We start from the raw sequence: 24,056 nt of genomic DNA, 5'->3' as shown, positions 1-24,056 counted from the left end.
GTTATGTACCCCGTAATAGCTGCAGCACACACAATACTAAAACTGCAGTAACATAAGGCAAACTGCTGCAAAGAACGTACTAGTTAAAATGTACCGTCTTTTGGGATGTAACACTGTTTATTCCGGCAGAATTTCGCCGATGTTTCGGAGGCATGTGGTGCCACAGGAATCAAGGGTCGAAGCTATGCCAAGTAGGCTGAGATGGGTCACTCACTTTGCTGCTTGTTTCTTTGCTAGTTTTTATGTCATATCTTTGATCCTGAAGATGGAGGCAGTACCTTCTTCCGAAATATCGATGGGGCCCTTCCGGATTACACGGCTTCACATTCTAAGACTCTTTAGTTACTGCTGTGAACATCTCAAATCCACCCAAATTTCTGTCTGTGTCGTACAGCGGGAGACGAAGGTGCTCGTGGGATGCCCCCGGAAGACGACTACAGAACTACCACGACAGAAGTCAGCGATTCTGCGGTAGGCAAATCTGCTAAGCCTATGGGTCTACCATGAAAATACCGCTTCGTCTTGCTTCTCTTTAGTTAACTCCATCGAACAGTCCTATAGAAGCTAATAGTAGTTCATTGGTCATGAATTTCCCTGTCTTTTATGGAACCCAAAGATTCATCACCATGTCCATGATCCCATAACAGGACACTAACTGAGGCAGATGAATCCAGTCCACACTCACACACCCTACCCCTCTACGCCTAGTTGTCTTCAGTAGTCGTTTACCTTCAGCTTTCACAACTGGAATTACATACTCAGCCCTCATTATATTGTAACTCTTGTTCTGTAATGCGAGTAGCTACACTCGTTTATATAATAACCGGATAACTTGCTCTTACCAGTAGTTACGCAGCTCCGGTAATTTATATATTCCAGCCTTGCATAGAACTGTTTCACATTTTTTTGCACTAAATCTTGTTTAAGCTCCTTGTGAATATCGTGGCCGAGGATTTGAATACCAATCGGAGCATTAATTCATCTCTCCTTACAAAAGAAATGATTAATTGCAAATAAAAGGAATTATTTGGCCGCCTCTGTGGTCTAGTGATCAGAGTTCCTGGCTACTGCTCCGGAGTCCTGGGTTCAATTCCCGGCGCTATTAGATTTTCTGAGGAGTAGATGGTCTGGAAAGGGATCCACTCAGGCTCGTGAGGATAATTGAGGCGCTATTTCCAGGAAATGGCGGCTTCGGTCTAGAAACTCGAGATTAACGGCCGTGGAGATCCATTGTGCTGACCACGTGATACCCTCTAACCGAAAAAATTGTCACTAACTTCGCCGACAAGCGGTGGTCGCTCGATCGGTATAGTGTGCTTGCGGGCTACAGGCCACGGAGTTCAGTTTTTTAGTTTAAAAGGAATTATTTCTTCTAAATTTGACGCAGAATGTTTTGTTATGGCCTCTTCCCCCCCTCCACCCTCCGTCCCTCAGAACTACTCCAAGCTTTGCTCCAGTGTGGCGCGCCATTCGTGTTGGTGTGTGTGTGTGTATGGGGAGTTTCAAAGCACAACAGCGGTCTGCCAGCCAGCCTTGAAACCACTGTATCGATGTACTGGAAAGAATTTTCTTATTTGTAATATGTCCCGCGGGTGTGGAGCCAGGATAATTCGGTCAGTACAGAGACCAACTTCGGCCTTGATGACTGGTGTTCGATTTCCGGCAGAGGAAAGATATTTTTCTTTGCTCCACGGCATCCAGACCGGCTTTGGGACTCACCAAGCCTCCTATCCAATGTGTAAAATGCTCTTTCCCCAGAGGTAAAGTGAAGTTGACCACTCACTTTCATCTAGTGCCGACTTCAAGAATGAGGCTATACCTCGACTTCGAGGTCATGGCTCGGTACCTAATTAAGCACAGGTGTCATAAGGAACAGAACCCTCTCTTATTTTAGGATGTCATAGGGACAAAGCAACAAGCCCTCCTGTTATTTTTAGCTGTCAAGACCGAGCGATAGCCACGACTTTTAACATGCCACAGGATAATTTATTAGTATTGGGTATGGCTGCAGAGTAAAATCACGCACAGCCATAAACCTGACAGCCCTTCCACAGTGTAAAAAAGAAGCTTTAGTGAGCAGCCCTCACTAAAGGAGAGGGAGGTAGATGTTCTTAGTTTTTGTGCTTATGGCTGGGTCAACGGAGTGGGATACACACCACCTTCCTTTGAGCCAAGACATTTTTTAACTCCTGACTGGGATAGTCGACAGAGAGCAGCCAGTGGTGTAAGTCGTCTGTTCGATTCACTTAATAAACCTATCCTATCTACCAGATGGACTTTGAGTTTCTTTTAACTTCGATTGGACTTCACACCACTCCACATCCTGTTCGTCACATGCAATTCCTGGCAATCCGGTAAAACACACAACTACCGGCGATCCACGTAATTTTCGGACATACTCGCAAGAGATCTAAATTTGTTTGTATGGAACGACAAGACTGCTCCGTCCACCTACCACTTTGTCTTGCACGTCCAACCATACAACATGGTGGCAGCGAATCGGGATCTTGCCAAGACAAGCTGAAATTGTCATTGTGAACGAACTCGTCAAGAAGACTGATCACCTTCGAGACCAGGAGGAGTGACGACAACACCTGAAGGGAAGACGCTTCTTCGAGGAGAATCTTCTTCTAATCCAATCACTGAAAAACTGTGTGCTAGTAACTGGGGCTGGTGAGGATCGAACGTCATCCAACATCAACGGTGGGTCCTGACACCGACAACGCGAGATCGCAGCTAGCTACTCCAGCAGAACGTGCAACAAAGTCCTGTGTCCATTGGCTTCCATCAACGCAGTAGGGACGCCGAGGCACGAACTACTGGCAGTCTGGTCGCAGCTTCTGTCGCAAGACTCCGGCACCCTCTGGGGAGAGGACGGGGCACCGTCCTCCATCACTACCGGACGAACTACAGAGCTTTGGACACCCTTCCCTCTTGTAAGGTTAGTCAAGACCCTTTAATAGTTAACAATTGTGGAGGCTTAATAATAAGTTTTAGAGGAATTGTTTAAAAATGGCTGATGAACAAGCTAGGCAATTAATGAGAGATGCCACGGAGGCAGAGAGAATAGGAGAATACTGGACAGTAACTCATGCCGAGAAGTTACTGCCAACTTTTGATGGGAACCCTAAAGAGGTTCGCAATTTTATTTTAACTGTTGAATCAACATTGGAAATGTTGCATGAAGTAAGAAAAGCGTCGTTTGCTAAATGTATTCTTGCACACATTGTGGGTGATGCAAAGTTTAAATTGAATAACAGAATTATTGATACGTGGGCAGATATTAAGAAAGCTTTGGAGGAGAATTACACTACAAAGCGTACATTAGATTATACAGCCGGAATCTTGTTCACAGCCAGACAATTTCAAAGTGAGTCAGTCACGGAATGGAGCAATAGATTACTCAATATTGCCAGAGAACTTAGTTTTGAGGTAAAAAGTAAATTGATAAACTTAAGCCAAGATGATCGTACATTAGATCAATTAAGTTACCTGAGAGGAGGTAATGATGTTATTAATGAACTATTGAAAGGTACATTCGTGAATGGCTTAAAGGATGATAAAATTAAATATCTAGTAAAGAGTAGAAGGAGCGATGATGCCACCCTACTCCAATTGATTGAAACTGCCTCGAACGAGGAAAGTGAACTTAAATCGCAAAGATTTCGTTCTAATCAGAATTGGTTGACAGGTTCAACACCTGGGCAATCAAGAGGTCAATGGCAGGTTCCCCAACCAAAGATTAAGCAGGAAATTATGGCCGTGACTGACGGTAGAAAATGTTTTCTTTGTAATCAAGCAGGGCACTTAATGAAACAGTGTAAGCAAAGTGTTACATGTGAAAGATGTAAACGTAAAGGTCATGAAACTCGCGATTGTAGAGCAAGGTTAGATGGCAGAGTTCCATCGCAATTACGCTATCCAAGAGATGGAAGCGGTGGCGGATTTTTTCCGTCGAGGGCTGGATCTAGGGGGAAAGTGAACAGTAATCCAAATGATAAAGGCACCCTGTTCCAGGGAAACTGTGTGTAGGACCATTTGAAGGGCAGTCACAAGTGGATCCTGTTGTTAATGATGAGTTTTATGTGAATAATTTTGACTGTCTCAAAGAGGGTAGCCTGTTGAATTTAGAAAAGGTGCTAGCATCGACTACCCACTGGTACCATTCGAAGGTCAGTGAGGTAGGTGTGGGGTCCCTTGTGCTAGCCGAGGGTTCCTCGGAATCACCCACGAGGAGGATGGGTGAGGTTTCGAAAATTGAGAATCAAAAGGAAGGATGTCCCCTGGGTCCTTATGAGATTTTCGTAACCAGTTCGCATCTCCGAACAGGAATAGGGGTGGCATTGATTGATACAGGCGCGCAGGTATCACTCATTGCTAGGGCTGCGTTACATCCCAGATCCAAGCCGAGAAATAATGATTTGTTTAAAATAAGTGGGATTACTGGTAATGCAATGAATATCAGCGGAGAAGTTGATATTGATATCGAGCCGAGGTCAAGTGGGCCGGAGCCGAGAACTAAGTTTAATAAGTTTAGAGGTAATAGAATGAATATCGACGGAGAAGTCGATATTGATGTTAATGATAATGGTCATCATTTGTTTTATGTAGTCGACAAACTGCCTAGACAGTTAGATTTAATTTTGGGACAAGATTGGTTGATGAAGAACCATTTTATTGTTAAAAGAGAAGTTATACCTGCTTTTTCAGAAAAGGTTGTTCAGCTTCCAACAAGAGAAAAAGGTGTTAGGTTTCTAGATAGTCAAGAAATACAAGGTGGTGTTTTTGTAGCCAGATGTCTTACAGAATGTGTTAACGGACAGATGACGTGTCTTATAGTAAACACGACCCATACAGAGCAGGTAATAGAGCGATTTCCTGTTTTGACTAAACCTCCGAGAATAGAGACGGAGCAAGTAAAGAATGTAAAAGATAGAACAAAATTACTAGATGAAAATTTAAGGTTGAGTCATATCCCAGAAGGAAGGGAAGACATTAAAGAAATCTGTCATGAGTTTGTTGACATATTTCGTCTCCCGGGAGACAAGTTGACCGCAACCACAGCAGCACAACATTCCATCCCTACACCCTCCATTCCAGAAGGGAGATGCATTACCCTAAAGAATTATAGACTAGCAGAGGCACATAGAGACGAAATTAAGAATCAGGTAGCGCAAATGTTAGATGACGGTATCATACGACCGAGTAAGAGTGAATGGAACTTTCCACTCTTGGTTGTACAAAAAAAACTTGATGCTTCAAATAAAAAGAAATGGAGGATATGTATTGACTTTCGAAGGTTAAACCATATCACAATTGGGGATAGTTTTCCCTTGCCAAATATTCAAGACATATTGGATAAAGTCGGAAGAGCTAGGTATTTTTCTGCGCTTGATTGTGCGAGTGGATATCTTCAAGTTCCTATAAAACCTGAAGACATATGTAAAACTGCCTTTTCCACTCCCGATGGACATTATGAATATACACGAATGCCTTTTGGATTAAAAGCGGCACCAGCCACTTATCAGAGGATGATGAATGCGGTGCTTAGGGATTCGTTAGGTGAAAAATGTATGGTATACATGGATGACATAATTGTGATGGGAGAAACCCTTTCCGAACATAATGCAAAATTAAAAGAGGTATTTTCGCATTTGAGAAAGTGGAACATTAAAATAGAACCAGACAAATGTGAATTTCTTAAGCCAGAATTAAATTATTTAGGACATGTAATTACGGCTGAAGGTATTAAACCAGACCCAAAGAAAATTTCTAGTGTTGTAAATTTTCCTACTCCTAAGAATCAAACAGCTGTTAAATCATTCTTAGGCTTGGCTGGTTACTATAGAAAATTTATTGACAAATTTTCTGCTTTGGCAAAACCACTTACTGAATTGCTAAAGAAGGAAATTCCATGGAGATGGTCAGAAAAAGAGCAGAATAGTTTTGAAATTTTAAAATCAAAACTAATTACATCGCCAGTGTTGCAGTATCCAGATTTTGAAAAACCATTTCTTTTAACAACAGACGCAAGTGGCTATGCCATTGGCGCCGTGTTAAGCCAAGGCAAGATAGGCCGAGACTTGCCTGTCGCGTTCGCTAGTAGGACATTTAATGACGCTGAACTTAATTACAGCACTGTTGAAAAAGAATTGCTTGCAATAGTGTGGGCATGCAAGCACTTCAGACCATACTTAATTGGTCGAAGGTTTCAAGTTTTGACTGACCATAAGGGATTAACTTGGATTTTTCGAGTGAAAGACCCGAGTTCGAGACTCCTTAGATGGCGATTATTATTAGAAGAGTATGACTTTGAGGTTATATATAAACCGGGCAAACAAAACGTCAACGCCGACAGTTTAAGCCGATATCCAGAGATAAACCTAAGCGAATTAAAAGATGTGTGTCCCCCAGTTGAGATAGAGAAAGACAGAAAATTGAAAATCATGCGTGAAATGCACGATTGCCCCGTAGGCGGACACCAAGGTATTTCGAGAACTCTTGAGCGGATAAAATTATACCTGCAGTGGGAAGGTATGGAAAAAGAAGTTAGAGATTATATTAAAAGTTGTAAAGTGTGTCAACAGATGAAAATGGGAAAAGTGACAGCACAACCCCTTCAAATAACTGATACTCAGGATAACCCGTGGGACAAGATAGCATTAGACATAGTGGGTCCCCTGAATTTGACAACGGACGGAAACAAATATATCTTGACATGCCAAGATAACCTTAGCAAGTATTTAATAGCCGTCCCGTTAAAAGGTCAAACGAGTGAAGAGATAGCTGACAAATTAATGAAAAGTGTAGTGTTAATATTTGGTATTCCTTCTATGATTTTAACAGACCAAGGAGCAAACTTTTGTTCCGACCTTTTTAAACGGTTGTGTAAGCTGCTGAGGATAGAAAAAATAGAAACAACCGCTTATCACCCAGAAAGTAATGGAGCACTGGAACGTGCCCACGCGTCCCTAGTGACGTATCTCAGAAGTTATGTGAGTGAGAAACAGGAATGGGATGAGTTACTTCCATTCGCATGTTTTGCTTATAACACCACCCCGCATTCCATTACAACTTATACGCCTTATGAAGTTTTATTTGGGCATAAATGTAACTTACCAGGAGCGTTGCAAAAAGGGCTATCACCAACATATAATTACGACGATGTTGTCAGTATGATTAAACGACGAATACAAGAAGCAAGTCAAATTTCGAGGTCAAGATTAATTAAAGCTAAGTCAGAACAGAGTAAAAATGAAAAGACAAAAGGAACATGTTTTCAAAAGAATGATTTAGTATGGTTATCAAAAGAACAAAGAAATAAATTAGATCCTTTATGGGAAGGACCCTTCGAAATTCAAGAAATAGAATACCCCAACGCAATTATTCAGAGAATAGGCAAGAGAAAACACATAAAAGTGCACATGAATAGGTTAAAATCCTATTGTGTTTGATCTTTGCAGAAAAAGATCAGCATGCATTTTATCGGATGGATCAGCTTGACCACTCTTCTAGCAATCTGGAGTCTACTCCAAGGTCAAGAAATGGAGCAACTGACTTCAGCCAGTGGCATATACTTTGATGAGCTAGGAACGGTTCGTCTATTTCCGATGAAGTGGAAGTTTGTGAGTTATATAGATTTAGAACCACACAGGGAGCTGTGGCGTCAAACCAAGAACTTTCAGACAAGAGTGACAGAGTATTGTAACAAGTTAGAAACACAGGAATGGTACTATCTTACTGACTGTAAACCATCCTTATCTTACTTCAAGTCTAAGGCTAAATATATCGATCAGCTGAATGAAAATTTGATAGACTACACAAGTGCAAATAAGCCCATTAGGAAACGTAGATCCCCAAGAGAAAAGAGAGGATTGATAAATTTTGTAGGTAAAGGATTTCACCTTTTGTTCGGGACAGCAACTGATGCTGACGTTGAGAATAGTAATAATTATATTAGCAAACTGGAAGCTGAGCAAACCAAATTTTTGCATATTGCAAATGATGAAATGACCATTATCAAGACTACAATTAATTCAATTAACAGCACGATCCTGAAGGTGGATCAGAATGAAGAATTGTTGAGAAATGGTATGTTATTGCTTGAAAAGCGTACGGGAGAAGAAATAAGCGAGTTAAAGGTAAAATATGAACAAATAAATTTGATTAATGAGCAGATTAAAATAGTTATAAGAGGTATGGAAGAAAGCCAGCACTCTTTTGAAGTTTTTATAGACGCGTTTGTACACGCAGAGCAAGGTAGCCTCCAGCCACAATTATTAACTATAAGGGCTGTAAAAGGCATTGTTTCAAAGCAAACACTGCCTCAGGGTCTTGATTTTCCGACATTTCCTACTTCTGAACTATCACGTATTATAACTATGCATGCGTATGTATATCAACAATATTTAGTATATATCATTGAAATTCCATTATTGCTACCCACTAATTTTTATTTGTACAAAGCTATTCCGTTTCCTATGAAGGATAAAACAACAGAGAAATTCATTTTTATAGCTCCCCAAAAGGAATTTATAATTACGGATGCATCAAGAAAGCAATACGGCAAAATGAATTATGACGAGTTGAGTGTATGCCTTATGACCAATGAAATTACTTATGTTTGCAAAAATACTATACTTTTGTCTAACTACGTGCCAGGAGAGGATTGTGAAGCCAGTATGTTGCATCCATCGTCCCAAAAGATCCCAGACTCAGTATGTGAAATAAAGTTGATATCCTTGTACCATACTTATTGGATCCCATTACAACTTAGCAACCAATGGCTCTACACTTCTCCTTCCGCGGAACGAGTCACAATTTTGTGTGAAGATAATACCCCACACTATGTATATGCCGAAAATAGAGGGAGAATGACCCTCCGATCAAGGTGCAAGGCTTATACTGCGCACGTTACACTATATGCATCCACAAAATTGACAATGGTTAGTAATGTATCGAAAGATTTTATACCTGAAGTGAACTGGGGCTTTGACTGTTGTTTTGACGAGCATGAAAAGAGAAAGCTCGATGAAATTAAATTAGATATTCCTTTGAATAATGTCATGTCATCAATAGATGATTTGAGAATAGCAAGCATTAAGGTGGATGATGTTAAACAGATGATAAACAAACAAGAACAAGTAGATTATTCCAAATATTACAAACACGTTGTAACTGGTGGAATTTCAATTGGAACTATGGTATTTGTAATGGTTAGTATATGTTTATGTTGCTATTGTTGTAAAGGTTGTCGGCAAGGCTTTTTCTGGTGTTGGAGAAAACTAAATCCGAAAGGTGCATACGATGATTGCGTGAATGGATGTAAAAAGATTACAAATTCATTCAATAATCCTCACCATAATACGATCATCGCACCCAATGTGCATACATTAAAGATTCAGGATAAAGATGAATTAACTCATGCACTAACTCAATCCTTAATTGAGTTAGATAAGATTGGGATACGTAAGCATGAGACTTTTCAGAAATTGCCTTCCGCACCAACTAGTGAGGAAGATATAACAGGGTTTTTTGCTCAGGTTCAAAGGAAACAAGATAATTCACCTGTGGCACAAAGATTAAGAAAAAAATTGCACAAACCAGACCCAGGGAGTAACCCATTGTTTGAATATAGAATGAAGTAAAAGGTTTGCTGTAATTGATCTACATCAAACTTTTTTTGGTGAGGGGGGTGTCATAAGGAACAGAACCCTCTCTTATTTTAGGATGTCATAGGGACAAAGCAACAAGCCCTCCTGTTATTTTTAGCTGTCAAGACCGAGCGATAGCCACGACTTTTAACATGCCACAGGATAATTTATTAGTATTGGGTATGGCTGCAGAGTAAAATCACGCACAGCCATAAACCTGACAGCCCTTCCACAGTGTAAAAAAGAAGCTTTAGTGAGCAGCCCTCACTAAAGGAGAGGGAGGTAGATGTTCTTAGTTTTTGTGCTTATGGCTGGGTCAACGGAGTGGGATACACACCACCTTCCTTTGAGCCAAGACATTTTTTAACTCCTGACTGGGATAGTCGACAGAGAGCAGCCAGTGGTGTAAGTCGTCTGTTCGATTCACTTAATAAACCTATCCTATCTACCAGATGGACTTTGAGTTTCTTTTAACTTCGATTGGACTTCACACCACTCCACATCCTGTTCGTCACATGCAATTCCTGGCAATCCGGTAAAACACACAACTACCGGCGATCCACGTAATTTTCGGACATACTCGCAAGAGATCTAAATTTGTTTGTATGGAACGACAAGACTGCTCCGTCCACCTACCACTTTGTCTTGCACGTCCAACCATACAACACAGGTACAAATTTACCTCTAAGGCCCGGGGGTGTAGATACCTGAGGTACAGTGCTGGCCCAAAGTGGTTTCAAGTTAGACTGGCTTGGTCTAAAGAAAAGCTAAAAACAAAGCTATCCCTATAACAGGCCGTGAAGGCCCATAGGGTTGAGAGACAATCGGCCTACAGATGACGGTGAGGTTGTCAGTCTCGCGCTTGCCACTCTTTACCCGCAGGAAGATTCCCAGTACAGGAGGTCGGATGGGACGGAGGTGGCATCGCACCCGCAGGAGACTATACATTTTTCTATGGGAAGGGGAAAGAAAATCATGAATTAGGTACAGGTTTTTTTCGTACATAAGAGGATAATATCAGCAGTTAAGAAGGTAGAGTTTGTTAGTGATAGGATGTCATACATAATACTAAGAGGTCGCTGGTGTGATATCATCGTTATCACGAAGTTAATAATGATAATGGAGTTAGAGTAGTAAATTTTGCCACATCCAAAAATCCTACCGTCAAAAGTACAATGTTCCCACATCGTAACATTCATAAATTTTGTTGGACATCTCTTAACTGGAAGACGCACAACCAAACTGACCATACTCTGATAGACAGGAGATGGCATTCAAGTATACTTGATGTCCGATCGTTCAGGGCAGAAAATTGTAATACTAACCACTACCTGGGAGTGGCAAAACTTAGGGTGAGACTGACAGTGAGTAAACGGCACACAGAGTTCATATGGAGAGATTAAATCTCAAGAAATTGAACGAGGTAGAGGGTAAAGAACAGTATCGTGTTGAAATCTCCAATAGGTTCGCGGCTTTGGAAAACTTTGACATTGAGGTGGATGTTAATAATACTTGGGAAACTATTAAAGAGAATATAAACATTTCTGCCAACGAGATTGTAAGTTATAATGAACTGAAGAAGCATAAGCGATGGTTCGATGCAGGATGCTCAGAATTATTAGACCAAAGGTTCCAGGCGAAATACATGGGGATAATCTGATCAATATAAGACGTGAAACCAGCAGGCATTTCAGGAGTAGAAGGAAGGAAAATCTCAGACAAAACTGATGAGCTTACAAGGAAGACTAAGAACAAGTACTTCAGAGACCTGTTACCAATATGGGTACCATTAGTACCCATATTATACTGCAAGAGATAAGTGTACTAAACCTACTAAGCATTGGTATAGCGGAAGTGATGACCTCTCTGTGCTAGCAGATTCATTCACGAAGATTGGTTACATGCGTTGAGAGAGACGGAGCTGTTCAACACGACCCCACTCCTACGCAGTCCCATGTTCCGTGTTTACTTTCAGCAGCAGACTGAAGGCCAAAGCTGTACCCAATTGACAGTATACAAACTGGGCAGTAGCATGGAACGTATTGTCTTCAATAGTTTCCAAACTACCGAACTTTAACATTGCGTGTTCGTAGTAAATTGGGGACTATGGTACAGAATGCCCGAAGGTTTCAGTACTAAATGTGCATCATTGCCATGTTGTTATAGTGTAAGACGTGCAACACGAAGTGGTAGCTGGTCGGTGCAGTCGTGTCGTCCCATATAAACAAATTTAGATCTCTTACGAGTATGTCCAAATATTTACGTGGAGATCGCCGGTAGCTGTGTGTTTTATCAGAGTGCCAGGAAATTGCAGCTGACGAACAGGATGTGGAGTGGAGCGAAGTCCAATCGAAGTTTGAAAATATTCAAAGTCCAGTCTGGTAGAAGATAGGATAGGTTTATTAAGCAAAGCGACGTACAGTCGAACAGACCAGTTATGAACAACTAGCTTTCCTGAACCTCAGGAAGGACTTTATATTCAAACTAAACTAGGCGTTGTCTCAAAGGAATGTGCTTTGTACTCCCAATCCTTTGACCCGGTCATGATCCCTAAAATTAATAACATTTATCTCCCTCTCAATTAGTGAGTATTGCTCACTGACGCTTTGTTTATACAGTGTTAGTGTGAGGGTCAGAATGAAACAAATTCAAAGCTTTATTTACACTTTTAAACTGTTGCAGGGTTGTCAGATTTACAGCTGCGTGTGGCTTTACTTTGCAACCTTACAGACTAATAAATAAAGTAGTCTGTGGCATGTTTAAGGGTTCGTGGTTAACGCACGGTCGTGACAGCGGGCAGTAATATCAGAGTGCTCGCTGGCTTATGTATTTTGACAGCCTGAAGTAACAGAGGGCTGATTCCTATGACAATGTGTCCTTAGGTAAACAGTTTGAACGCAGTTCTTCATGAGTCATGGGCTCAAGTCCACGTCCAAATGCGGACAGTCGTACCTGATACTCGGTGTAGGCAACCTTGCGAAAGTAAAATCCTACCTAAGTACGTTCGAATTTCCCACTGTAGTATGAATACCAGCTGTTGAAAACAGTATCCAGTATTCCTAATGATGAGGTCACAGTTTACGTCCCCAACTGACGACACATTCACGGTCCACATACTCTCAGTCTGTGGCTCTACAGTCCTGTGTCGGACCTTGGCCGCTTTTCAGTTTCTTGATCTTTTACACACTCGGTAGGACTCCTTGGACGCAAGGCCGATACCTACACACAGGACAGCACAAACACAGAATAAACGCGCACACACATCCATACCTCAAGTGGAATTCGAACCCACGATCCCAGTGTTTTAGCGGGCCATTGTGACCTGCTCTTTCATGTATTTGTACTAGGTGGAGTATATCTGAAGTTATAATGGATTCCAAGTGTCGTGTCGTGTAGCACTGTCATGAAATTGTAATGGAACATCAATTCTTACCGTACTAATTACACACTTGCCTTCGTCGTCAGAAAGAGACGTGAAGAAACCTAGCCAGCGTGTTTGCATTGTGTAAATATTGTTACGGGTTTCGTAGGTAACGCGACAAGTAAATTCACGCGGGTCTCGGATTTGGCGAATATGTTTATTAACCACTCTCTTCTACACTCGCAAGTACAATTATTCACAACTATCCCAATTACTGCTTCTGCTATAGTCGAAGCCAAACTGAAGACTGACTACTACTGACTGGTCTCTTCGAAGCTGGAGTCTTATAAACTGCACTCTTACTCAACAGAGAACACCATGTCGAAGGGTTAATTCCGCCCGCAGCTATCGAAACGCTGCTTCAGCGATTCGTATGTAACGGTGGAAACTCCACTGTTAGGAATTCCTAGCATTCTGATTCGAAGGCGTTGCAGCGGAAAAGTTGGTCGTTGCCTGTGAAATCAACTCTGATCTCCTCAACCAGTCCTTGAGGCTTTCTGGCGGCACGCCCCTGTCATTATCTCGCTCTGTAGCGTCGGATGAGTAGATGATAGTGAATTACAAATTGGAAAGGATCTTAAAGAAACGGTCGTAATAACCCGGTAGTTTCCTGGGAACTGAGGAGAATCACGAAAAATCTGTTGATAGCCGGTGTTGGGGATTCGAACCGAGCACGTTGCGAATATAAGCCTAGGGTGTTATCGTTGCCCTAACCTCCTGGGTTTCAAGGAAGCTGGGGTATGCCCATGGCCTTCCCGTAACTGCCGTCAACGTTTTACTAGGTCAAGACGTGTTTATGAATTTTCAAATGCAGTATATGGTACGATATTTTAGTCAATAACGCATGTCAGGAGACTAGGAACTTCTCCACGCCATTAACTAAAACTTTAAATGATATACTCGTATCCATACGTCTCCTTAAAAAGAAAAAGACTTGTCTTTTGCCATTGTGTCTCCGAACGATCTTTGGAAACTGCTGTCGGTCTTTACTTCATGATTAGCATGTAACTTGAGTCTACTTTCAGCGTAGGAAGCAAACAGAAATCGTCATTCCAGGGGCTTTGTTGAACACATGGGACTTTTCTTCCTTCTGATTGTTTGCTCAATGTGTGATGTACCCTAAAACATGTTTGAGATAAAGTATGCGACTGTATTGAAGACAACCCTAGAACGACGAAACATGTGACAACAGAGAGAAGCAGATCCCTCATCGAATTTCAGTCTGAGCCACAGGAATAAACATTTATGAAGTAAAACAAAGCATAAGTAGTAAAATAAATTAAAACTCATAAAAATTAAATTGTTATACATTTTGGATAGTTATATAATTTCATAAAATAATTTATTATTATTTCTGTCTTACGGGATGTGACTCCGTGTAATTTTGTGTAGGTACCAACGTTTCGGCGGAACTGCGGAACTCTGTTTTCAGGGACGACGCAGAAAATGGAGTCAGTAAGCTCCTCCGAAACGTTTTTGCCTCTCAGCCAAGTTACATAGAAGGCATCATCTTCATAGCCATGCCAATGAGAGCCTCAAATCATAACGCATCATCCCCCGTCGGTGTAGAGTTTCGACTGCAATGAATGCCCACTCTGAAGCTTGTTCTGTAGGAAAGAATATTTGTATGATGACTGCCCAACTAATCCTGTGTATGATACGCAGTAGCAATCATAATGGCCTGTAGCAGTGTGAGATTACATTCTTCTGTCTACGATACAGACTTGAACTTTGGGGTTTACTAGATTAGTTATCAGTATATGCCTTATTTTTAGGTTTTAGTGTAGGTTTATTAAAATTGCTGACTTATTTCAACATAGTTATTATCATTAACATAATTTTAAGATGCTCTTTTACAAGTCGAGAGATTCTATAATTCTGAATGACTTTTAATGAATGGTTATAAACTGTATATGAGGTCATTGGATTTTTTCAGTTGACCTGAACCTTCCAGCCGCACTAGGCCCTGGGGTTTACTCAGCCTCTAACAGAAATGAGTACCAAGAATTAATTAATTAATTAATTAATTAATTTTCCTGTGGAGTAAAGCGCGGCCGGCGCGTAAGGCTGACAACCTCACCGCCATCTTTGAGTCGATTGTCTAAATAATGTGGGAGCCTCAACGTCTCACAACCCTATGGGCCTCCACGGTCTGTTACAGGGATAGCTTTACTTTACTTACTTTTATAAACTGTCTTCTTATGACTTTTCATAGAACTGAGAAAAACGACGGAAGTTTTCATTCAAGACGATGATATATGAACGGTGGACCTCTGGAACACAAACCATAAATGCTCATCATTCAGGTGTGACTTTCGGCAGAAATCTCGACGCTGTCCGTTGTTTATGGTAGTCTACGTAGCATTGGAGCAGCTGGCTCTACTGTTTTTCATTTTGACGTATTTATTCGAGCCACACGTAGGCCTTAGGCCTCTTCGTTCATTAGCCTCACCGTGGGCATCTTGAGGTAGTGGCTCCTGTATTCGGAAACTTGCAAATATTGTGGATTTTATTGCTGTCCACAATTAAACCAAACAAAGTTGCTTCTATTATGTTAGCCATTGTAGTTGGAAAACGGTTGTTATACATGGTTTGGGTGATAAGAACTTGCTGTATATTCGAAATTGTTACAGATACAAACATGAGGCAACTTGAAAACAGCAAAGAGACTCGTTTAGTTTTCGTTGGCAACATTGATTATAACATACGAACAATTCCCACATCTTGCCTCCTAGACCCCGGTTAGGATGTGTTAAAAGACAGGTACAGTGTACCAGCCTCCGACGTCACAGCCCCTTAGAGAGCTTCGAGAATGAATTTCAGACGCAATAGCCAACGTGGATGAGTCAGTTGTGGCGTACATGGGAAGCATTCGAGCATTATGTTGACGTATACAGAGTAACTAATGAAGCACGTATCGAACATCTCCGGATAAACATTGAGTTCCCATGTTGCATTCGAGTTGTTCCGCAATTGTATCTGTAACCATTATGAAAACACATCAAAATATTTTATAATAGCCCTGTATTGTTTGTAGACTTTAGCTACCACGACGAATAATTATCCACAAATAGCGTCGAACTATCAAAGGTTTGTGGTCTTCGATTCTCTCGGAAGATATTTCAGACTGGATTTTGTTGAGCACGGCTCGAGGATGCGTTGGGCTTGTGCGCCTTCACAGTGTGCCTGCCACATGTCGCATTTTCAAATTACAAATATTGAATATTAAAGAAGTAAATTCCAACATAAATGCTGTGTCCTTCAGAAGTGGCTCTCCTCTTTGTGTCGCCAGAATGTCTTACTTCCGTCGTAAATTAAACCGTCACATTCTGTATCTCTTAAAAGTAGACTTTCAGTAGTTTTCATTGATTATGCTTTCCGGCCAAGTTTTTCGGGGTCATTGCGCACTGGGCAAATTGAAGATTTTAAAGCGAGATGGTAGCACCGCTCAGCGAAGTCGAGTTTTGCTTTCTGTCCGTGGTTAAGTGATCAATCTTCCAGAAATGTGGACGGCACAGTCCGACAGACCTCAAAGCTCGTATAATGTTTATAATAATTTCAGCTTATGCAGGCTTGTATTCTATCGCTGAACCGTTTCTTGTTAAATTAGTGGCATAACTGTAAAGACAGAGGTTATACTTCACGCGAAATTTGAACCATAACTATCATGTTATTAAACGTTTCAACAAAGGGAATTATTCACCGCGGAAATTCCTCAGCGCAGTGCTGATAAGGGGGATGGATAACTGAGGCTGTTGATTTCAGAGGTCGCGAATGTCAGTGTTGCTTATCATGGATTAGTGTAATCGACTGTTGCCAAGCTCTCGCGTCCGTGAACGAGTGTAACCTGTCCACGAAAACAATTCCAGTATCGAATTTACAAGTAAAACTGTCGAAAACATCTTTAAGGGTAAGCTGTACCTTGAGCAGGCAATCCTTGTATATTCGGCAAGGCAATTTTGGCCCCCATCATACGTTGAAAATACAATATTGTTACTTTCTACTCACAATATAATGTTCTGCCTCACTCTTTATGACGACGTACATAAATGTCTCATACGTACATAGGATATCTCCTCTTCGGTTAATGTTTGTACCTGTTTTATATTGGAGGCGCTTCATCAGCTACATGAGTTTTATAGGGTCAGATGGAAGAATAATATAGTGAATGATTAAACAAGAACATGGTAAGTTCTAATGCGGTCTCAGAATTTATTTTAACGGCCCTCCTCAGTGATGTGCTTAGCCCGCTCGTTTAGGTTACCTTTGGTCGTCACTTGCTGAACCGCCCCTTGTCATCTGTCTTATTTTCCTCTCACTCTTTACTTCGTTTTGGGAGCCAAGCGGTCTTAGCACTGCGACCTTCGAGCTACATTTCGTGTGACGTCATTCAAGAAAATTTTATTTTTACTTTTCGCTCTAAAAAATGTGGCATAATTTAGACCAGATTAGGGATGCTCAGTTCGCAAACAGTTGTGGAGCATTCGTCTTCGGTCTGTCCGTTTGTCTTCTCTCTCTGTCCCCGTACGATTCTGAAACCACGGGTGCGAGCGGGGGGGGGGAGAAGAAACGAATTAATATGTATTATCCATATGTTTACCAGATATCANAAAGACTTGTGCCCCCCCCCCCTCTGGAAAAAATCATGACTGCCTCCTTGACTCAAATGGGGTTTGAGGGCATTCTATTGGCCGTCCTTGTCAAGGATGCGGAACAAGCTCAGTTTTAATTGCACAGCATTAATTGCCACATCATAAGACTATCTAAAAGACACTACTGGCCGGTCACGGTAGCCGAGCGGTCTAAGGCATGCACTGTCTTCGCTCGCTCGGAAGCCGAGACCGTGGGTTCGAATCCCACTCAGGGTATGGATGTTTGTGTGCGTTTTTCTGTGTTTGTGTACAGGTAGAGGCCTTGCGACGAGCTGATCACCCGCCCAAGGAGTCCTACTGTATGTGTAAGATCTAGAAAAACCGAAGTGAACGGAGTTCATGGAGGTAGGCCTAGGCCCACTGGGGCTGTAGTGCCAAGGAAAAAAAAAAATATCTGGCCTAATGACTACAATCTTAGCTTAGTTGCAGCTACGTAAATAACTGTTAGTTCCCAGTTAAGGAAAGCTAGATTTACAGCATTCTTTGCGGTAACTAAATTTTCATTAAAGTGTGCTGTGTGGATGTCATATCACTGGAGGCCAACCCCCATGTCTACAGTTTTCATTTCCTAATATAGTATCAGTAATGCAGAATGGCAGCACTGCGAATATCTGAGGTGGAAACAACTCTACCACCATTCTCAGTACGATAGTAAAATTTTGTATTATACGTGTATAAGACAGTGACATGTTTATTGAAGCGAAAAATAATGACATAGAAACCGCTCGAAATAGTCATTAATTATTCCGTTGAGGGCCATAACAGGTAGGCCATATTCCCTGTCAGACTAATGTTAGAAACATACCTACAATTTCTCCATGAAGAAATGTCATGTTTGTTTAAAATTACAGAAATGGTGATTGTACAGTCTGTGGAGACTACATCAGATAAACTTCTGAGCTGGAAGTCGGGAGGTTTATTAATGAAAATTTTGCACAGATTTGTGCAGTTGTTACGGATCTCCGTGTACATATTCTTGGCTCTACGATTCTCTGTGAGCCTTGGATTTCTTTTCTACAGATTTCCTTTCTTCTCTGTTACTTTCCTTGCCTCCATGTAGTCACTGTCTGCTCTCCTAAAGCATTCTCTGCACTTCAGTGTGGATCTTCCCACTTTTCTCCTACATTGTACCATATTTCCAAAAAATATTCTTAGTAGCCCTTTTTGACTCATGTGACACACGCCTCTCCTGTTCCCATCTTTTTACTTTATTATCTGCTACCAGATCAAAGAGTTTTAAACATTACCCTCGGTAACGGATTTGCTCAAAGCGTCTCTAGGTAACAACTCTGTAAACACGTTCCAGCGTGCAACAATGGAAGATGAGCCTCAGTGGATGAATGTTATAGCTCGTTGCTAGGCAACAGTCAGCGCGCCAATGAACTCGCTGGCTAGGAATCACGTGGCTTATGTTTTATATTTTGTCCGTGCGGAGCCTGTATAACGAAGACTTGTTTCAGCTTAAATTGGTGCAGAGTGCAGTGTAGTGTAGTTAAGAGCCAAGAAGAGATTTTAGTTGAGTTCCGAGGTTCCAGGGAGACTGAGCAAGAAATGACGACAAGACTTCATAGTGATTTGAAGTGCTAGTTTCTGTGTTGAGATCCGTTGCTAGGATACGGCTAGTGGAAACTGAGAATCCAAGTGCGTGTGCAACGGTGAACTGTAAATTGTGTAAATCAGCGATAGCGCTGAATTAATTGTAATTAAGAGAAATTATAACCGAAGATTCAATAAATCCAATCTTCCCAACTAGAACCCGCTAACTTAGTCACGCGAACCGTATGACACGTGAAAGTATGTTCGTTTTTCGTGCAGAACACACACTGCATTTCCTCAGTTCAACAGTTAATACACGGTGGACAAACTCATAGTCGGCACACTGTGAACTGCACCCTGCTATCTGTTTCTCATTTGTTCACGTGCGTTCCTTAGACATTCCGAATTAAGTACAACAGTGGGATGTAATGATAAGCACGTGATAATGGCAGCTAGCGGAAAGTGCTTTGGGGTTACTGACGTAAGCCAGAGGAGACTGGAAGGGAACGCAAGAGTAGGCACGAAGGGGAAGTCTTAGTCCTTGCCATCCCCGCCATACTTGGGACATCTTTCTGCGGCCTTAGTGTAGATCCTATTATGTTGACAGTTTCTGGTTCGGACGCTGCGACTGAATTTCCAGTGAGAAAGTGGACCCTGGTCCGACCGCGATTTAATGATAACTGTCCCATTCCTTGTGCATGATGCAGAGAGCCCCAACTCTGACCGGAGAATGTAGCACTGCTGTAAGATTTTCATTTCTTTCCCCAAACATCGAAGAGCGCAGTATCAGACTAGCAGCTTTCAGGATACATATATTTGTGTCCAGAGGAGCAATGCTCACAAATCAAACCTTCGACTGACAACCGTCCTGCGCAACACATGACTGTCGACCAGTGCTGATGTCCCGAAGTAGATAGCGCTGAGCAGTGTAACGAGATCATTAAATTGCAGTCCAAATATTTGTGCCGGAAGCAAGCGTTACCGCGTTGACATAGTTGACGGCTGTAGGAATCGTTTAACGTCGAAATAATTAACTTAGTACTATACAGAATTGCTAGTACGTATATCGGTAGTGTTGTTTCCTGCGGTTTCATTAAACTGAAGAAAGTTTCAGCTCATCAAGCAGCGGAAAGAACGTAAGATTTTGAATATTCTTCTGTTGCCTTCCCTTAGCAGACGATGCTGTTAAAGAAAACGACAGAAAGAGGCAAGATACGACTATTATATAAAGCGTTATTAACTTCAAGAAATCATACCTGAAATCATTCCAAGTGAGAAATACGTATATCAGCGTTTGTGGACTTATCATTACCTGTGTGTTAAGAAAACATGAAGTTCTAGAATGAACTGATTGCCTGCTTTCCTTTGATACGACACGGGCCGTTTAGGGAAGGGTAGTAAGGATAAAACCACGCACACACAGCAAGCTGATCCCATAAGCCTCCCCTTTCAAAAAAAAAAGGAAAAGTAGACTAATAAAAATAAGTAACCAAGTATTTACATACGGTTTTAATTGCTGAATTTACAACTGCTCAGAATGACCACCGTCAGTCTCAGAAATATCGTGGCTCGTCTGTAAATTGATCACACAGCTCGAGTCAATTCGTGGTGATCATCATTTGTCCCAGTTGCAGCATCCAGAATGTGGCGGAGCAACGCATCTCGTGTTTCCGATCTTTACTGATGGACTGGGCCGTTCATGTGCCCCCACAGATCTGGGTGGCAAATGCTGTGGACCGCCACAAAAGTTCCCTAGAAGCGGCTGGGGGACTAAAATGTGGAGCTTGAAGCTGTGAGGTGAATTTCGCGTACCAACTCCAGGCCTCCGATGCACAATACGAATTAAGTCTCTTCTTCAGCGATATTTCGTCGTACCGACGCTCTGCTGAAGCAGAAATGCTAGGGAATGAAACGCCGTCTGTCAGTCTGGAAGATACTGCTAAATACTTTTGGTCCGAACCGTTTGGTTTCGAAGTTGTCTCTGCAATTGAGCAGCAGCATACATATTCTTCGAGCAAAACGCTTAAACGTACATCGTGTCTGTACAGTCCCTCGTCATATGAAAACGCAAAGGCATAATTGCGCAGAAAACACGAAAAGCACGCCATATGACATCACCATATTATTATTGTTCTTATTATTATTATCCATTTCGTTTCAAGGACGCACATGCCCTTGCAAACATAAAATTACAGTCACTTTTATCCAAACTGTTCTCGAATTCCGCACATACCCTGCTCCGTAACCGTTGATAACCCAACCTGTTCCTCTGCCCTTTCTTTACCACAGGCATTTCAGCTTCCACATAACACGCCGTACTGTCACTGTACCCTACTTGAAGACAGAGTTGCTGTTCTTGGTCGTGGCTTGGGTCCTACTGCTGCATTCATTTTCTACTCCGATTGGGCCTTCCAGTACTAGAGCCGCTTCGCCTTCCTCATAGCAGATCGTACTGACTCGATGTTCTGTTCTTGCAGAAGATGGAGCCTCTGGATCTTCTGTTGCTGGTGGGCGTGGTTCTGGTCCTGCTGACGTTCATGTTGAACTGCCACGGGGCCTTGCAATACCACAGCCGCTTCGTGTTTTACGTCGTGTCCGTGTCCTTCACAGCAATGAGCTGCATCCCCTTTTACTGCCTCAGTCCTCTGAATGTGAAGAACGCCATGTGAGTGTGTTATCCTAAGTAATAACTGTTGTACACTGTTACTCCTAAGTTCTTGCAACAGAACACGGTGGCTCACTGGGGATCAGTGACAGCATATATGATAGAACTTACCATATTCTTAACTAATTGAGCACTACGCCATGGAGGCGTAAGGGGAGTGGTTGTTTAGATACAAGTTTTCTTGACCTTGGCACTACTTGGGGGTGAGTGGTCAGGTTCAAGCCCCAGCCGCTTCCTCCCCCCCCCTTCCCATTGGATAGCAGGCTGGGTGGACCCCAGAGACGGTCTGGACGAAATGAAGAGGAGAAAATTCTTTGCCCCTACCGGGACTGGAACTTCGATCAATCGGTCCTCCACGTTTTTTTACCTCGGCAATAATTGGAGGTGAGTGGCCAGCTTCACGTCCCATGCGCTTAACCCCTGTACCCATTGGACAGAAAGCCGGATGGATCCCACAACCCTTCTGGAGGACGTGAAAAGAAAATTCTTGCCTCTACCGTTCTGGAACTCCGATCCCTCGGTCGTCCAGCCGTTAGCCAGTCGCTATACCGACTGCGCTATCCCGGCTCAGTTATGTATATATGTAAAGAGTGTGCGGATGAAAGTTATTGGAAATAAAATCATTATACATCAGAAAGCATTTATTATACACATTTATGGGTTACACCATTGCAAAGGGAAAGTATCAAAGATTTTTTCGGAGTATATAACTTTCACAGTAAATTTAAATGTGGGCTCCCTTGGTGGCACGACAAATATACAGGAATGTTTGGTGTTACCGTAGCCACAGCGTCCCTTATGCGGGCTTTCAGGTGTTGATGGTCGTTGATCTTAACCTGATAGACAATGTTATTCACATAACCCGACAAGAAAACATCCACTGGGTTTAAATCTGGAGACCTACGAGGCCAAGCAATTGACCCACTTCTGCCGATCCATCTCCCAGTCGTCTCTCTGTCCAGGTTATTCCCAAAATGGTGGCAGAAATGTGGCGGCGCCCCATCTTCTTAGAGGATAGTTTGAGGTGGTAATTGGGGCAGCGCATACAGCTCCAGAATGTCAACGTACGAACGTCCGAAAGGAAAAACTGTCCAATCAAATTTCCATGCATCAAGCTGGCCCACACATTCATTTTGGGGCTGCCTCGCTCCAGCTCACATGTGACATGTGGATTTTGACTGCCCCAACTCCTGCAGCTGCACCTGTTGACAACTGCACTGGCATGGAACGTCGCCTCGCCCGAGAAGCGCACTTGACAGGGAAAATCGGTTGACGCGTCAATTCTTTCTCGCCTGTCCAGAGCGAAGTTTGTGCGTGCTACTTGGTCACTCGGTGTTAGTGCATAAATCATTTGAATCTTGTACGCTCTTAGGCGGAGCCATTTGTGTAGCGCACTGTGCACTGTTGAACGTGGAATGTATAACTGCAAGCTGGCAGACGAACTTCGCTGGGATGCCTCTCTAATGCGGTTGACATTTCTTCAGAGGTCCGTGTCTCCAGGAGATTTTACAAGCAGCAGACTACCTGCAGTCCTCAGATTCTTGTACCAGAACCGAATGTTTTTCCGTGTAGGAGGCCCACGTCCATATTGCGTTCTAAAACGACCCTGGACAGCCATGAGTGACTGCAACTCTGCTAGCCACATCACGCATTGAACCTGTTCCTGTGGTGTCGACATCGTTTCTGAGCTCGCCGAAGGTCACCAGCTGGCGCATATGCGTAAGCCGGGCATGAAAAATAAAACTTCACAGTTTTTCTTTCCGATGACATCAGCCGAATACCTGTATGACAGACAATTAGTTTCCGAGGTATCATTTTTATGCCTTTAATCCGGACATTCTGTATACAGGGTGTTTCACGACTTTAGGGCATAACTGCAGGAGGTGATTTCCTAGGTCTTTGTGATCAAAAAAGTTCATATAAACATGTGTCCGATTTTGGACGGTTACGGAGTTATGACCGTTTTAAACTCAGAATAGAAGGTGACGATTACTGACAATAAACGGAACAAAACAATAAACCAGCATAATACATCATACATTTAAAGTATGAATGTAAAGTTAACTTCGTGAAATTACCTTCAATTTGAATTTATTGGTGCTTAAAGCTTATTTTCGAAAATGCCACCG

At 42.2% G+C, this 24,056-nt stretch overlaps 2 protein-coding genes across 2 annotated transcripts in view; both read left to right on the top strand.

The window, feature by feature from the left end:
• LOC111864744 (1-acyl-sn-glycerol-3-phosphate acyltransferase alpha) overlaps positions 1-24,056 on the top strand; it is a 65,610-nt gene that overhangs the window by 6,046 nt on the left and 35,508 nt on the right. Inside the window, exon 2 of the mRNA XM_023852238.2 lies at positions 21,740-21,927. Within this exon, the coding sequence (XP_023708006.1) occupies positions 21,743-21,927 (185 nt within the window). The 5' untranslated portion in view covers positions 21,740-21,742. The remainder of the gene's footprint in view (positions 1-21,739; positions 21,928-24,056) is intronic.
• On the top strand, positions 1,726-9,647 carry LOC111864745. The gene is made up of 2 exons (XM_023852239.1): positions 1,726-2,941; positions 7,464-9,647. Exon 2 carries the CDS (start codon positions 7,476-7,478, stop codon positions 9,645-9,647), a length of 2,172 nt encoding a protein of 723 aa, XP_023708007.1. The 5' UTR covers positions 1,726-2,941; positions 7,464-7,475.

This window comes from Cryptotermes secundus, unplaced genomic scaffold (assembly GCF_002891405.2).
Source record: "Cryptotermes secundus unplaced genomic scaffold, Csec_1.0 scaffold780, whole genome shotgun sequence".
NCBI lineage: Eukaryota > Metazoa > Arthropoda > Insecta > Blattodea > Kalotermitidae > Cryptotermes > Cryptotermes secundus.
The sequence above is the reverse complement of the archived record's forward strand: the minus strand, read 5'-3'. Positions and strand labels throughout refer to the sequence as shown.

Excerpts from the sequence above, each read along its gene's own strand:
- LOC111864745 (XM_023852239.1), top strand. The coding sequence starts at position 7,476 with ATGCATTTTATCGGATGGATCAGCTTGACCACTCTTCTAGCAATCTGG.